At 37.8% G+C, this 16,350-nt stretch overlaps 3 protein-coding genes across 4 annotated transcripts; 1 reads left to right on the top strand and 2 right to left on the bottom strand.

Moving 5' to 3' along the window:
- Positions 1-328: 328 nt before the first annotated feature.
- lrrc69 (leucine rich repeat containing 69) lies at positions 329-2,906 on the bottom strand. Its single transcript, XM_065292661.1, has 8 exons — positions 2,576-2,906; positions 2,252-2,378; positions 2,102-2,174; positions 1,821-2,016; positions 1,654-1,725; positions 1,402-1,503; positions 1,012-1,188; positions 329-819 (listed from the first exon to the last, which is right to left on the bottom strand). Exons 1-8 carry the CDS (start codon positions 2,747-2,749, stop codon positions 712-714), a joined length of 1,029 nt encoding a protein of 342 aa, XP_065148733.1. The 5' UTR covers positions 2,750-2,906; the 3' UTR covers positions 329-711.
- A 150-nt stretch (positions 2,907-3,056) lies between these two features.
- On the bottom strand, positions 3,057-5,710 carry otud6b (OTU deubiquitinase 6B). The gene is made up of 7 exons (XM_065292675.1): positions 5,462-5,710; positions 5,188-5,330; positions 4,400-4,501; positions 3,981-4,293; positions 3,707-3,768; positions 3,510-3,616; positions 3,057-3,425 (listed from the first exon to the last, which is right to left on the bottom strand). Exons 1-7 carry the CDS (start codon positions 5,529-5,531, stop codon positions 3,341-3,343), a joined length of 882 nt encoding a protein of 293 aa, XP_065148747.1. The 5' UTR covers positions 5,532-5,710; the 3' UTR covers positions 3,057-3,340.
- A 272-nt stretch (positions 5,711-5,982) lies between these two features.
- On the top strand, positions 5,983-14,951 carry pex1 (peroxisomal biogenesis factor 1). Of its 2 annotated transcripts, XM_065292647.2 has the most exons (24): positions 5,983-6,216; positions 6,331-6,474; positions 6,554-6,637; positions 6,885-6,999; positions 7,079-7,773; positions 8,844-8,963; positions 9,814-9,937; positions 10,028-10,128; positions 10,217-10,311; positions 10,430-10,562; positions 10,704-10,800; positions 10,896-11,066; positions 11,148-11,302; positions 11,382-11,568; positions 11,638-11,798; positions 12,001-12,135; positions 12,220-12,284; positions 12,372-12,514; positions 12,591-12,694; positions 12,786-12,962; positions 13,071-13,301; positions 13,586-13,780; positions 14,157-14,287; positions 14,446-14,950. In XM_065292647.2, the coding sequence occupies exons 1-24, from the start codon at positions 6,109-6,111 to the stop codon at positions 14,528-14,530; spliced, it is 3,756 nt and encodes a 1,251-aa protein (XP_065148719.1). In that variant the 5' UTR covers positions 5,983-6,108; the 3' UTR covers positions 14,531-14,950. The 2 variants fall into 2 exon arrangements, with proteins under 2 accessions (XP_065148719.1, XP_065148711.1); XM_065292639.2 differs by having other exon boundaries at positions 11,382-11,798; positions 14,446-14,951.
- The last annotated feature ends 1,399 nt before the right edge of the window (positions 14,952-16,350 follow it).

Raw genomic sequence — 16,350 nt, 5'->3', positions numbered from 1 at the left:
ATAAAAAAAAATACATTTGCACCATTTGTATAAAAGTTAAGACTGAATGGACCTGAAAATGTCTGAGAAATATTACATATTTTATCCACCTTGTTGGCATGCAAGCGTAATCATCAAAAAAAAAAAAAAAAAAACATGTTAAAATATCATATGAAAATACATTTTATTAGTATTACTAAATGTAAATTTAATGTGTTTTTGTAATATTTGTCCGGACATATGCTGAAAACAGCTCTGTTTTCTAAATAATCTTTGACAAATTATGTAAAAATGTATGTTAAAAAAATCATAGTACACTAAACTAGATGATTATATTTTATTCCACATTTTTTATGAATACATTTATATTTTCATTTAAAAAAATACTAGTTACACCAATTGACACACACTGGTAACACCACATTGACATTGTTGCCATTATCCCCCAAATATTCTTTCAAAATGAAATAAAACCAGAAATTTTAGACTTGGCCCTCAAAAAAAAAAATGTATGCAAGTAATCTGCAAATTTATTTAGAAATTTTAACCCTTTTACATTTAATTGAACCATACGGACACAAAATAATTAACGTCACATCATTGACCCATTTAACATTTCTTCATTAATAATGATCTTTACTTAATATCCTAATGATTTTTGGCATCATTTTGACCCACATGTAATTTTGGTTACTGCTGACTATTTTTGTGGTCCAGGGTCACATTCGTTAGTTACATCTGCACAAGCCCATAGTATCTGTGATCATTTCTGTTGAAGCAGTTGTAGGAACACAGTAAAACTCTCACTGGTATAAACTCTGAGCTTTTCATGCCCATATGCTGCAAAAAAGACAAAAGAAAAGATCTCAGATTACCATAATATACTGATGTCCTTATTTCAACTTGAAGGACTTTATGAGTTTTTGAAGTGAATATCAAATAGCTATAATACAAGCATACACTATTATAAGCAATACATGTTACAGACGATCGAATATGAAGAACGAATATGAAAAATGAATGAACGAATACCTTTAGGTTTATAAACTGCACACACTCCAGCCAGGTCGTGAGGAAAGGCATGGAGCACACGGCACATTGTCCCCAGTGAGACAGCAAGTCCTGCAGCTCTGGGTAAAATGGTAAAGCCCTAGAGAGAACTGAGAATTTGTTTGTGCTGTCCCTGAGAATCATCCTGGCTGAGAGTTCCTATGCACATAACATTACAATTAACAGACAAGTATTGCTTCAGTTAAAACGTTTCAAAAGCTATCATACTGTAAGAGAAAATACAGTATTAATATTTCAGGGTCTCACTCATAACAACACCCTGTATACTGAACATACACCAGACAACAAGATTTGTGCATTACAGCTGCAACTATGTTAAAGGTACAAAAGGGGTAAGAAATGTTGTGTTACCTTTAATGAAAGAATTTCTTTTTCTTGAATGGACTCCATCGGTTTAAATGAAACTAAATTGTTTCCTTCACAGAACAATTCTTCCAATGTGAGAAACTGAAACTATTAAATTAACATGAATGATATAGTGTTTGGTTTTAACTATACAAATATAAATTATGAAAAGTAATAATATAAATAATACAATTATTTGTACAATTAAAAGAATATTTAATTAAGCAGCTGGAATAGCTAACAATTCATCCAACTTACACCCACTGGAAACACAGATAAATGATTTCCAGCAACGTCTAAGGTCTTCAGATTTCTCCAACTAAGAATCCCCTAAGCAAAAGATAATAGTTTTATTTATATGTTTACATATCTTGTATGTCTGTCATTACTTTTGTAAGGTTTGATTACTGTCATCTCTCTCTTACCTCTGGAAGTTCAGTCAGGTTGTTTCGGGCCAAGTACAACTTCCTCAGGTGTGATAAACTGTACAACTGCTGTGGTATTCTAGTCAGTTTATTATTAGTAAAATGAACCTCTGTCAGACTTTTTATCAGACCCAATTCAGCTGGAATCTGCTCCAAATGATTGTCTGTGATACTCATGCTTTCTAGACTACCAAGCCTGCAAAGAAATTAAACTTTTAAGACGTGAGAGATAGTATAATGCTTCTGTTTCATTTGACGCATTAGAAAAAAGTAAAACTCACCTATGAATTTCTGGAGGAATTACTTTTATTCTATTGTGGTTTAGATTGAGAAGCACAAGATTTGGGAGACCCTCTGTAAATAAATAAATACACTATATCTCAGTTCAGTTGATTAAAGAAAACTGTAAACGCGAATATAAAATTTCTTACCCAGAATCTGTGGTTGCAAATGCTTTATTTTGTTCCCATATAAATAAAGTTTTTTCAGATGACAGAGATGTGCTAACACAGATGGCACCTCCTCAAAAACATTATTACCCAGATTGAGTTCTGTCAACTTAAAACACACATAAATGAACTTACAACCAAACAACAATAAATAAATATAATACAATTAATATACCTTAAGTTTTTCTTTATTCCTTATTAAAAGTTTATTATTAAACTAAAAGTTTTTTATTAAAATGATACCTAATAATATACTCCCATTATATTTGAAAAGAAAAATTATACGATAGAAGACACGTTGGTTACCTGTTCTAAACACTGCAGTTCGGATGGCAAATCCGACAGATAGTTATTATTCAACTTTAATGTTGTAATCCATGTTAACTTTGCATAATCCTCTGTCAGATAAGTAATTTTCCTGGAGCTCAAACTGAGAGATTTCGCCTTTGTCTTTAATGCTCGGACTAAATCGCTCGCCATTTAACTTTTGCAACTCTAGGTGTGAACGACTTCTTGAAGCGTGCGCTGACTGATCAGCATATGACGTGAACGTTCCGCGAGAGTGATTCGAAAGCAGTTCGGGACAATTGCTCTCGCGGTACTTGGGTGTCATACACCGCTCGGTCTCTGCGCAGCTCCGGTATTAGGTCAAGAACAGTTTTCTCCACGTTGCCAAGGAGATTTAACACAACGCCTCATGCTCTCGATTGAAGTCAATGGCGCCGACTGGCGGACCAACATAAATGTTACTTTATCAGCTGTATAAGGAAGGACACAACTCTAACACTGATCATAACACTATGTATTTATGTTTTTTTTTTTTATAAAAATCCATCTTTATTCAATATGCAATACAGTCGACATATTCAATCTTGCATGATCCAGCACCTTACAGAGCATATTATTTAGCTGATATCAGTTTTCCATCAATAACACAATGCACAGAAAAATCATGAAGAACACTGCAAACATGGACGTTAACATAAAGCTTGTCCACTGCAAGCAAAGCCACTGCCTTTGTGTTATTTCTATGAGTATCCCGAAAGATATATTAATACATGTTTTATTTGATCAGCTCTCCTCCTCGTTTGATAATTCTTTGAGGGGCTCCACAGAGTTATAGTGCTCACCGAGTCCATACGCATGCCGCATATAACTAAAAGAGACAGTGAGAAAAAAATTAGGGACAGCAATACAAAATATATTCATCTTCATTATATGAAAGACAGCAGGTATTTACATGAGTGTGATTGGTGGCCTGTCATATTCTTCGCCAATAATTATAGAGAGAGACTCTGCCTGGATGACTTCAATTGGCATCTGGAGGACCTGTGAAAGGGCTTTTAACTGTAATGGAGGAAGTGAACACAGGTATTACATTTTTATCTTTAAAAATATCAATATGACACTTTTGTTTCTTTAGCTATACATTCTCACCTCTAACTGTCCACCCCAAGCCGCTGTGTCTGCAACATCATTGCAGTATTTCTCAAACTCATCTAAAGAAAGATATAATCAAAAAATATGTATAAATTAAATACACCAATTAAAGTTTGAATGCACATAAATTAAGTTTCTTAAAATCTTTTGGATAAAAGCTTACAGCTGTTTATAGTGGAGTGAATATCTCTTCATACTTAAATGCTTTGAATTAATTTTAGCACACAAATTGTGTTGACCAAAGAAATGTTAATCCAGACCAGACTTTCACCTGCAGTGTACATGTCTCCTGTATTGGGGTCAGTGAGAAAAGGTAGAAAGTCATCTGCGTGGCTCCTCATGTACTGAGCTGTTTGAGCACGAAGCTCTTTAAGGCCAAGAGCACAGCCTCGCACCATCAGCTGGTCCTCTACAGCACGGTACATGCAGTGTCCATCAGAGGAGATCTCTTTGATCTGCAGGTGTCTCTCTGCCAGCTTCTCTTTCAGCTTTAGATTCTCCAGATGACGAGAGCCTGTAAGGTTCTCCACCTCTGCCTCAGCGATCCGAGTCTCTCGCTCCTTCTCAAGGGCAGCCCTTTTGTCCTAAAAATGAGAAATGCACTTATATGATCAAGAACCCAGTGTGTACTATAACAAAATCAAATGTTTTGTCAAATATATTCTCAGGGCAAGAGTCACTTCAACTCACCCGTCTCTTTTGCGCTTTAGATGTCCGCGTTTGCTTGCCATCTGTTTCTTCCTCATTATTTGTTACAGTTACAGAATCCAATGCATTTGAAACTTCTTCAACCTTTGAAAAAAAAGACATCAATTACTGTGCTGCAAAACTGTTTAACACTTTATAGTCAACATTTGAAGTGGATCAAAAAAGTTTATCAAAGTTGTCCTAAGACAAGAATGGGTATTAGGGATTGGTTTTATGTAAACTTTTATTAAAGGTTTTGTTCCACTTCGAATGCTGACTAGTGTATTATCGTAAATACACTTTGTTGTTTAAAGTCTTATAAATTTATAAATGTTAAAAATGTATTGCTGAAACACCGTTAAACAGTTTTTCCACATTTCAGTTGTCAGGATTATTTGGGTGGGGCTAAAACGGTGGCTCGATGACGCACCGGAGCCAACGAGCATGGCCCCGCCCCTTACACAATCATGAGCATCTATTTAGGTTGTAGTGGTATTTAAAAGTTGATAGAGAGGGCAGCTTTCCTGCGAATGGGCGTGGTTTCAGCTCCGACAGCGGACACGCCCCCAGCGTCTGAGCGCAGAGAATTCTGCATGTTTTCCAAGATTTTGATAACTTATTTTATTTATTTCGATTCCAATTTGGTTTGGTGGTTAATGTCACATTTTTTCTGTGGTGTCACAAAATAAAAATGTAATATTGGTCTTTAAATTGTAAATAGCAAGAGACATGTATAGCAATTTGTTATCTAACAATTCCATCAAATATAAGTAAGCTGTCATTTCACATACCGAGGAAGAGATGTTTAGTTGTCTAAGCTCATTCTCGTGTTTTTGACTGAGCTCGGCCTCTAATTTGGCAATGTCCTCAGTCAGTTGTTTCCTCCTCTTCTTGTCATTTTTGGGGACAGCATTTTTCATACTCTGTATTTTTGCTAAGAAACAAACAAACAAAGACAACTGTATTGTAGTAGGATTGTATATATTATCTGCCTTACTTCCGAAGACATAATGCATCCCATATTGTTTTGAAGTACAACAGAGTGAATAGTGATGTTGCCTTTACCTTGCAGGTCTTTCTTTTCCTTGCGATGCTGCTTGGCTAACAGCTCTTCTGTTGTCTCCGCTGTCTCCATGTTAAAATAAAGCAAATATTTATAGCGGTAAAATGTTGGATAAATTCGACCTAAACATTACGTGCATTATTGTTTTGCCATCGGTTTCAATTGCCGAGCAAACACTGAATTGTATATTCAGTTCATTGAAATGAACAGTCATTCAGTTGAACTGATCTGACGAGAACCGCATTCATTCCGAAAACTCTCGCGAGAAACGTAGCTTTCAAAATAAAAGTCATAAACTTCTTTTCGATGGCTTTATTAAATTATTTGTAATTCTAGAATTTCTGTAATGAATCTGTTACAACTATCTAAACACTTAATTACCTAAATTTGGTGTGTTTATGCTGTGTTTATCTGTTCTATTTAATGTTTTATTTAATCGTTGCGACCTTTATTATATATCATAAGACATTACCAATCGAAATTAACTCTTTGCTCGGACAGCGCTTACAACAACTCCATATATCTTATCTACTTATAATGTCTGAGTTGCAGCTCGTATGTACAGTTCAACTGGCTCTGTAAAACGACAAATTAATTCAAATAAGAAATAATCTTTTGGAGGAGCGAGGTTTCAGCGCCCTCGCATGCAATGTTGGGAGGTCAGGGAATACAACCTATCACGGTGGTCTTCAACAACTCCAAAAACTGCTTTCTTCACTTGACAGCAAACTTCGCCATTCATCTCGGTCTCCATGAGGTGTGCGGCAGCTAGCAACTCTCTTTTATATGCATGCATGTCAAAACTCAACACTGTATTGTATGTTTATCTTTTGTAAGTTTTACTAATCTAACACTAATGTGCTGTTGACAGAAACAGATCTTGGAGCTGTCATGGGGTGTTTCTGCACCTGTGTTCCTCAGCTGGATCAGATCCAGACAGTCTTCAGGTCAAGAGGATAGAGTTGAGATCAGCAGACAGCTGGGAGAAAAGCTTGGACTCAAAGAGGGAGAGCAGGTTAATATTATTGGTTAAGACATGTTTGTATTACTGATAAGAGTGAATTGATGAAGAAGATGGATGTGATGTATTTTAGGGCTTCTTGCGGCCATGTCATCAGGTTCAGTCAGTGCAGCAGGTGTTTGTAGAGCCTCTGTCCACAGATGACTGGGAGATACTGGTGAGCATATGACAGCAAGAAATTATTTTTTATTGTTTTCAAATCTTTCGTCTGCTGACCATGCTAAGTGCAATAATTAGGCCAAAATGTAAATTAACGGATTGATGTAAAGTTACAGAAGCATAATGCATTGTATAGTCAATACTTGGGCTAGGCAGTATATAAAATATTACATAATATCAAGACATTTGATAATAATTAAACAGTCATAAAAGGTTTGTGCTAAAATCATAAAGGTTATTTTCAGGAGCTCCACAGCATGGCTCTCGAACAGCAACTCTTGGATCAAATTCGAGTTGTCTACAATGGCGGTGTGTTCCCTGTATGGGTGGATCAACACACTGTCATCTACATAAGGATCGGTGAGTGACCTAAGTTTCATCATACAGGAGATATTATATAAACAGCTTACTTTAATGTCAATTTGCCTTTGTTTTTCAGCATCCCTATCTCCATCTGTTCCATATGGCCGATTGGAGCAGTTCACCGAGCTTGTTGTCTCCCCAAAACTTCATCTAGGAGGAGAAGAGCTCCTCCAAACTTATGCCATGGAAACAAATCAGCATTTACAAAGACAGCAGAATGCTGACCTCACATATACCTCTGCTTTGTCCTCCAGCATCCATCAGGAAACCTCCAGAGATCCTCTGGAGATTCCGAATGAGGGTCAACGGAGTGGTATAGCCGACCTGAAAAGCCTGATCGGATATTTGTTTACAGGACAACGCAAGCCTGCCACAGAGAATCTTGCAGTTCCCACCATTCCCACTTTACTGAAAGATTGTTTTCTCAGAACATGTGGAACCCCTCCTAAATCTATCAACCACCGTGGGTCATGTTATGGAGATGTACATATACTACCATGGAACCTGCAAGAGCAAGAAAACTGGAGTCCAGGGCAGTCCGCTTTAACATACGGGAAACTTTCAATCGTTCTTTCTCCTAAAGAAATCAGGGAGAGAGTCAAGCAGGCCATGGAGAAGAAGAAAATCAAAGACGGACCTCAAAAAGAAAAAGACCCAGAGGAAAGTAAGGAGAACAGTGTTGTGGTCAGGATGCTCTGTCACAATATAGAGAAGCTGCAGGAAGATCAAAAGTTTGACAGAAGTGAAGAAATTTACTCTGGGAAAGTTTGGGTAAGTTATTCTATTGTCCATGTTGTTTGTTACTATTATTTTACTATTATGTATACCACAGGGCTGATGAATGCTTTATTCTGATTGGTTGAGATAACCACATGAGCAATGTCTGTGGTATAAGATGAATAATTGACTGTGGTCCTTTCAATTATTTGAAAATTACCACCTTGGGTCACTACAGAAGAGTTTAAAATAGGAAAAATTTGAAACTCTTTGGTTATTTTTGAGCGCGATGCTAATGGTCTAATCAGATTCAAAGGATTATGCTAAGCTATTCTTAAAGTGGTAGCACCAGACCCGGGGATCAGCTTTTCCTGGAACACACATAACTTTCGGTAAACTCCGCTAAGAATCAATAACAACAAAGTCCTTTAGGAGTAGTTTATTTCTGATAAAAAGCAAAATAAACAAAAAGTAGATTACTTTAGTTCATATTTCATAGCTAAAGCGTATCAAAAACGACACCGAGCTAACGTTTAAAATGTGTACTATAATGTATAGACAGTTTCAGCAGTAACAACATAAACAAAGGCTATCGTGGAAAACGTGTAACTTCCAGTAAACTCCGCTAAGAATACATAGCAAAATAAACAACACGTAGATTACCTAGGAAACCAAAACATTTGTTATTTTTGACGAGGTATTTGTTCAAGAGTTCAGTTTAGCCACTAGTCAGAACATTAAACAAACAGAAACCGGAAGTAAAACTCCGACCAGACGCGTAACCGCAACAACGCACACGCGTCAGATGAAACGGTCTATGCATTTGAAAAAGCAACACTTGTAAAACATAACCATTATACATAATCTTTATTATCATGAAAATTCCCGAAAAAGCTTTGAAGAACAGCAAAATAAATATATGCTTAAGCCATTTCCTGGAGATGCATGTGTAAATGGTTCTTCTTCTGTGACCCATATTGAGTTTTTGCATGAGAGCGCCCTGCATCTTTCAATGTTATTCATTAAGAAGCATAGCAAGCATCATTGGCCCATCCCTATGCTAAAGTCTTTGATTTAATAAAAAAAGTCACAATCAATTTATATATTTTAGTTTTATTTGTTAGATCCCAGAAGTGATGCAGAAGCGATTAAGGATAGACATTCATTCTCCTGTCAGAATACAGCCTCTAAAATCAACACCCAGGGTAGCAGAGGCAGTCGTTCTCCAACCATTACAACCTCTGGTAAGTACACTATAAAAAAGTTGGTTTTAACTTAACAAAGTAAGTTACCTAGTTGCCTTAAAATTTTTAGTTAATTAAACTTAAAAATATGAATTGAGACAACAACTTTTTTGAGCTAACAAATATTTGTAAGTTGAATTAACTCAACATTTTAATGCAACCAGGTAACTTTCTTTGTTAAGTTGAACCAACAAGTGTAGAACTTTGAGGGTTGGTTTCCCAGACAGAGATTAGCTTAAAGCAGCATTTCACCCATAGAAACATAAATCTTTATTGAAAGTGTGTCATATTTGTAGTCGAAATGTAACATACATTTTGAATTCTGTGCCTATTTGACGAAGAAAAAAGGTGTTTGTAGTCTCACCCGCTCAACAAAGATATCGGACTTTCTTCTTTCATTGATGCAAAATGATGATTTTTACATCATTGAAAGAAGGAAGTGCAACACTGAAATCTGTATTTTTCCTGTTTCAGCTGCAACTAAGAAAATTATGTATGACCATTCAAAAACATGACTGGGGTTCTAACTATACAAAGCTAAATGCAAATGGGTGAAGTATCCCTTTAAGCCATGACTAGGCCTTAGTTTCATAAGTAAATATAACTAGTTTTAACAATTATGCGTTACTAAAAACATTACTTGTGTGCATTTTGAGGCAAAACAAAGGGCACAGATGTATTTTAAGATGTCAGTGCAAGTTGTTTTCAGTTTAGACAGCTCTTAAATTTATTTTAATCTTGGAATAGTCTTATCCCTGTCCGGGAAACCTCCCCTCAATGTTTTGTTTAAATTGGGTATTAAAAAAATATGCTCATTGTCATGTTGTAAGCCATTGTTGTCTATCTACAGGCAGATAGTGAGAGAGAGGACGAGCTACAGACTGCATTTCTTGACTGGCTGCATGCTCAGAGTCATCAGCCGCTCTCCTGTCTGACGCCACGCTCCAACATAATCCTCTTACACTGTGCTGAAGGTCTGGAGAAGAACCTCTAGTGGTTTGTTTCTCTTACCCTTTCAATAGGTTTACAATAGCCATAGACTCACAGTGTTTCTCACTTCTCAGGAAAGGCTGAATTTGCCTTAAGTGTGTTGAAACCAGAGCAAGAGCAAGAAGATGAGATGTTCTTTCTATCGACTGGTTTATTAAAGAAAACAGACATACAGGTATTAATTTACATATTTATTTTTTATGTATTTTTAGACCTTTATTTCCATTCTCCTTCCAGCTCAATTCTTCAACATTTCCATTTAGATTGTAAAGGAGCTGCATCATTTGGACCAGGGGGGCTCTTCAGACTGTGATAATAAAGATCAATTTCTTGGTTTCCCCAGTCTCAGCTCTCTTGGGTATGCTTAAAACTGGATAAATACCTAATTATCCTTAGCAATGAACTCTTTGATGGAATGGTGTAGCTGTTTTTCATTGTGATTGTTAAAATCTAATGGGTCCTGTGTGTTTGCTCAGTGGGATAGAGGATATCAGCAGATTGGCCTTTGAACACATCTCTCATGCTTTAATGAGAGGTCCTCTCTCCCGCGAGCTGGTTTCAATGGGACGTGGACTTAGGGGCGGAGCTCTGCTCATTACAGGAGCAAAGGTAACCTTCTGGGTTATATTTCCACTTTAAATACTCCACCTTAATATAGCATTCTGTTGAAATAAAAGAGCATTATTTTATACACCTGTCTGCATATTGTGAATATCATACACACCGGAAATCTTTTGCTGATCCTTACAGGGCAGTGGGAAGTCTTGTCTCTCTAGAGCGCTGTGCCTGAAGGCGAGTAAAGAGTTGGATGCCCATGTGCAAGTGCTGGACTGTAAGACACTGAAAGGTAGATTTTCACCTTGTATTCCCACCTCATATGCATAATTAATCTATAGTTCCATTCGTGTTTATATTATCTGACATATATTGTGAATTTACTAGGCAAGAGAGCGGACACGATCAGACAGAGACTAGAAGAGGTTTTTGAGCAGGCGGTTTGGAGGCAGCCTTCTGTGGTCCTGCTGGATGATTTGGATCACGTGACCGGTGCTGCATCTTCACCCGAGCATGAGCACGGGCCGGAGGCTGTACTGCGGCAGCACGTCGCACAGAGTAAGACGCCGTAACAAATGTGTCCATCAGAACTGTCAGGAACTGTCAGACTTTGATGGACCTGATGTGTGTGTTATACAGGTCTGATGCATTTGGTGGGTGAGATGGTGAGACGTTCCAGTCTTATTGTTTTAATGGTCACAGCACAAAGTGAACATTCACTTCATCAGAGCCTGACTAAGGTGCAGGGCTTACATTTCTTTCAGTGCTTCTGCAAGATCCCAACACCAGATCAGGTGGGTTGACTTTCTTGTTTTCTTAAAATAAAAATGCCCTCCTATTATTTGTATGACTAGTTCGTATGTCTATACAAAGGCTCAACGGGTTGAGATCTTGAGGAAGTTGATACAAAAGAAACACTTTCAGGACTATCAAGCAACTCTTGATTTGGAAAGTGTTGCCAAAGAGACAGAAGGATACATGGCACAAGATTTGAACCTGCTGCTGGAGCGGGCCATCCATGCCTACACTATACACAACAAAAGCAATGGCAGCACTAAAGGTGAGCTCTATTATTATCATAATTCAGTCTTTCTGAAATCTACTGCAGTTCATTTTACTCGTTCTACAGATTTGAGTTATAAAGACTTCAAACAGGCCCTTCAAGACTTTACCCCACCCTCCCTCTGGGAAGCTCAGCTGCAGGTGCCCACCGGGGCAGGCATGGAGAGTATCGGTGGGCTTCACCAGGCACGCCAGCTCTTGATGGACATCATACTTCTACCAGCTAAGGTATAGTACAAAAATATGTCTGGAATTAAAGTTCCTAGCCAAGAAAATGGAGCGGTCATCATAAATCATCACATCAAAAATTAAAGTGTTTGCATGGAAGCGAATGAACTACAAACATCAAGAACTTGTTTTTATATTACCAAGTGTTGGAAAACTATATATCCCCATGTTTTATAATAACCTGTTGTCTTGTGTCATCTAGTACCCACTGCTCTTCTCAAGTCTGCCCATCCGCCAGTGCTCTGGTGCGCTGCTTTACGGAGCTCCTGGCACAGGCAAGACCTTGCTAGCTGGAGCTGTGGCCAAGGAGAGCGGCATGAACTTCATCAGCATCAAGGTAACAATGCGTTTGTTTGTTTGTGTGTGCATGCACATAGATATCAATGAAAGTAAACGTTAATAATGTTGCATGGATCTCCAGGGTCCTGAACTGCTTAGCAAGTACATCGGGGCTAGTGAGCAGGCAGTTAGGCATGTGTTTCAAAGGTGTGTCCATGCACATTACTTATTTTATCTATCTTTAGTTAACGCTATGGTTTGACTTAATGTGTTTTTTTTTCTTTTTTGCTGCAGGGCTCAAGCAGCTAAGCCCTGCATACTGTTCTTTGATGAGTTTGATTCATTGGCACCTCGAAGAGGTCACGACAACACAGGAGTCACTGACCGAGTGGTCAATCAACTGCTCACACAGCTTGATGGAGTGGAGGGGCTGACAGGTACACCAGGGCTGAAGATCAAATGTCCGACAATTGTTTTGTGTTATTTCTGCTGCATTTTTTTGTTATTTTCCAGGGGTGTATGTGTTGGCTGCTACCAGTCGTCCTGATCTCATTGACCCTGCCCTCCTTAGGCCCGGGCGTTTGGACAAGTCTCTCTACTGCCCTCCTCCAGATCGGGTCAGTGTTCTGTCTGACACATACACCAGTTAACCTCTTCATGCCAAAACCAAGTGCAATGTTGGTTAATGGAGTCATGTTTGTCATTTAGGAGGCACGGTTGGAGATCCTAAAGGCTTTGACTCGCTCTGTGCCGCTGGCTGCAGATGTGGACCTAGAGCAGATTGCTGTGGCAACAGAGCTGTTCACTGGGGCAGACCTGAAGGCTCTTCTCTATAATGCACAGCTGGAGGCAATTCATAGCAGCCTGGGACCCAACCTTCTGCATGTGTGTTAAACATATATTGTACATATATTATATACATATAGATATATACAGTACATACGTCAGATGTCGTATCTGAAGCTTATGTGACTCGGTGTGCTTGTGTAATAGGATCTGGGCTCGGGCTCAGACAGTGACGTCAGCCTGTCTTCCTTAATTTTCCTGAACCATAGCAGTGGATCGGATGACTCAGCCGGAGAAGGGGACGCAGGGCTGGACCACTCTATGGTCTTGCTTGACCAAAGCATGCTTCCACCCGAAGACCCACGTCAGAATATCTGGCGCCTTTACTTTGGTAGCTCGTTCGAGTCTGAACTGGACAACCGATCTTTGTCTGAACTGGTAATAGTGTAAATGTACAAATTGGTTTATTTTTATATACAATATTTCATTTTATTTATTATGACTCAACATGTATACTTAAATGTTCTGATTTCTTTGTATGAATTCAATATTTGGCTTGATGGCTACATTTGTGTCAATAGTCCACTTAGAAATCCCCTTACTGATAAAAATGCTGATGTGTCAAATACTTATTTTCCTGCTGTATGTTATATAAGAATGTAATTTTATAATAAATAGTGATGTTGCTTATGATGACACAATCCATTCCACTCTGCTCCCAGAATTCTCTGTGCCTCTCTGGCCCCAATTCTTCTGCTCCTGACCTAACAGGGGCATCTGTGAAGGATGCGAGCTCTTGTCATGCTCCGGTCTTCATGTCCTGTGTGAAGGAGGGCTTTCAGGAACTGACCAATGAGCAGTCAGAGCGCCTCAGAGCAGAGATCAATGCTGTAAAGAATAGTTATCGCAGAAACATGGTCAGTTACATTCTAGTTTTTTGTCTTCCTTTGCTTTTATACCAAAGTGAGATCTAGTATCATCCTGACGGGATATATTTGTGATAACAACCGGCTGGCTGTACATTTTTCTGCTTATTGCACGTCTACTTGACACACATGCTCCTGTTTAGCTCAGTGCTAGAGCGTTGCGTTTGTTTTATTTTTATAAAAGTATGTTTAATAGGATATTTATATTTGCAGTAGTATTAATAAAGTAGTAATATTAATATCAAGAATTAAGGAGTTTCACTGCTCACTTTGCTTTAGACTACTGAAGTTAAAATCATAGTGTTGAAGTATATAACACTCTACAGTATTTTCACAGTTGGTATCTGCCGCTCTCCTGTCTTCATAGGATGACTCATCTCTGGTGCAGACTGGTCCCAGTAAACCTGGCTGTCTCATATGCCAGGCTCACCTGATCTCAGCTCTGGCTAGCACTAGAGCATCTGTCAGCAGAGAAGACTGGAGGAGATACACTGAACTGTGAGCAAACACATTTTACACTCAGTACCGTAAATAAACATGTACTGAACTACTCATTAAAATCTCCTGAAATATATTCAATTGATGTATATAGCCGTACTAAGCCATTGCATTACTGTTTTATATAATTGTGTTGGTTTTCTGTTTCCCTTATACAGATACGAGTCTTTTGGCGCTTTAAAAGAAGGCAGGTCTCAGAACACTGCTTCATTTAAAGCAGGTCAGAGGGTAACGTTAGCTTAATGAGAGCTTTACAGTACATGCATTTATACAGCTCAGGGCATTAGAATGTGAACTGTTGTGGTTGTCTCCATTTCTTCTTTGCCTTAATTGCAAATGCAGTCTGAAAAACTCATTGTTGAGTTTAAATGTGTGAATGTTATTAATAAGAGTGATTGTATCGGGAATTTGACTTGAAATCAGTAGCACCTACTAAATAATGATTTCAAGATAATTTGTGTTATTAAATTTATCAGTGATGTGTTTTATGATTTGCTGCTATAGGAAATGTATGACATCACAAATGTAAATATGGAAAATATGTAATTAACTTTTTAATAAATAGTATTTGTTATAAGAATTTTAAGTGTTATCTCTGAGCACGCTTATTTTCATAAATGTAACACTTTATTAGTATGTAGTACCTTCCTTTTTGACAGCATGCATGCATTTGATCTGGTATAAACTTCATTTTTGTCAAAATATTTTTGACTTCATAATCTGAAAACTTTGTTTATTAAATTTTTGTTGTGAATTTAAATGTATTTAAATGAAGTTTTTCAGTGTGGTCTTATTAAAAATATATACAAGTCATATATTAAAGAGCAACTATTGTCCGATTCACGATTTTACATTTCCTTTGGTGTGTAATTGTGTATTAGTACATGTCAACAATATGCAAAAGTTACATACCCCAAAGTAAACATTTCCGGCTGACGTCAGAGATATTCAGGCCAGTCACAACGTACAGATTAGCTGGCCAAACAGGGACACCGCGCTTTTCAGATCAATGAGTTTTGTACAAAATCCATGCGTTTCAGGAAGACAGTGAAATCTGGAGCTACAAAAATGTACGGTATGTGGAAAATAACGTGTTTTTTGAACCATAAACCATGTGAACACATTGTATTGTATCAAATACACAAAATAATGTTGTTTTTTATAAATGAAAGGGTTATACTCTAAAATATGTACAGAATTATTTACAGTAGTGTGAAAAAGTGTTGCCCCTTCCTGATTTTTTTTTATATTTTTTTGCATGTTTTTCACACTTTAATGTTTCAGATCATGAAACAAATGTAAATATTAATCCAAGATAACACAAGTAAATACTACATGCAGTTTTTAAATGAAGGTTTTTATTATGAAGGGAAAACAAAATCCAAACACACATGGCCTTGTGTGAAAAAGTGCTTGCCCCCTTAACCTAATAACTGTTTGGGCCACCCTCAGCAGCAACAACTGCAATTGAATTCTTGCGATAACTTGCAATGAGTCCGTTACAGCGCTGTGAAGGAATTTGGGCCTGCTTATCTTTGCACAGTTGTTGTATATCAACCACACTGGAGGGTTTTCAAGCATGAACTGACTTTTTTAAGGTCATACCACAGCTTCTCAATAGGATTGAGGTCAGGACTTTGACTAGGCCGCTTCAAAGTCTTCATTTTGTTTTACTTCAGCCATTCAGAGGTGGACTTGCTGGTGTGTTTTGGATCATTGTCCTGCTGCAGAACCCAAGTTCGCTTTGTGTTTACCACATAAGGCCATGTATATTTGGATTTAGTTTTCCCTTCTTAATAAGTGTGACAAACATGCAAAAAATCAGGAAGGGGGTTGACACTTTTCACACCACTGTTTTAAGAGCTCAGATGTAAAAGCTTAAAGGCATGGTGTATGATTTTTTTATAAACATTGGAAAAGGGAGTCAGGCAGAGTACCAAAACACACTTGTAGCCAATCAGCAGTAAGGGGTGTGTCTACTAACCAACATCATTGCTTGGGTTGCGTATGTGTGGGGCGGGTCTATCAACACAAGGTCCAGATTCTATTGGGGTAGGGGCGTG

This window comes from Paramisgurnus dabryanus, chromosome 19, assembly GCF_030506205.2.
Source record: "Paramisgurnus dabryanus chromosome 19, PD_genome_1.1, whole genome shotgun sequence".
NCBI lineage: Eukaryota > Metazoa > Chordata > Actinopteri > Cypriniformes > Cobitidae > Paramisgurnus > Paramisgurnus dabryanus.
The sequence above is the reverse complement of the archived record's forward strand: the minus strand, read 5'-3'. Positions and strand labels throughout refer to the sequence as shown.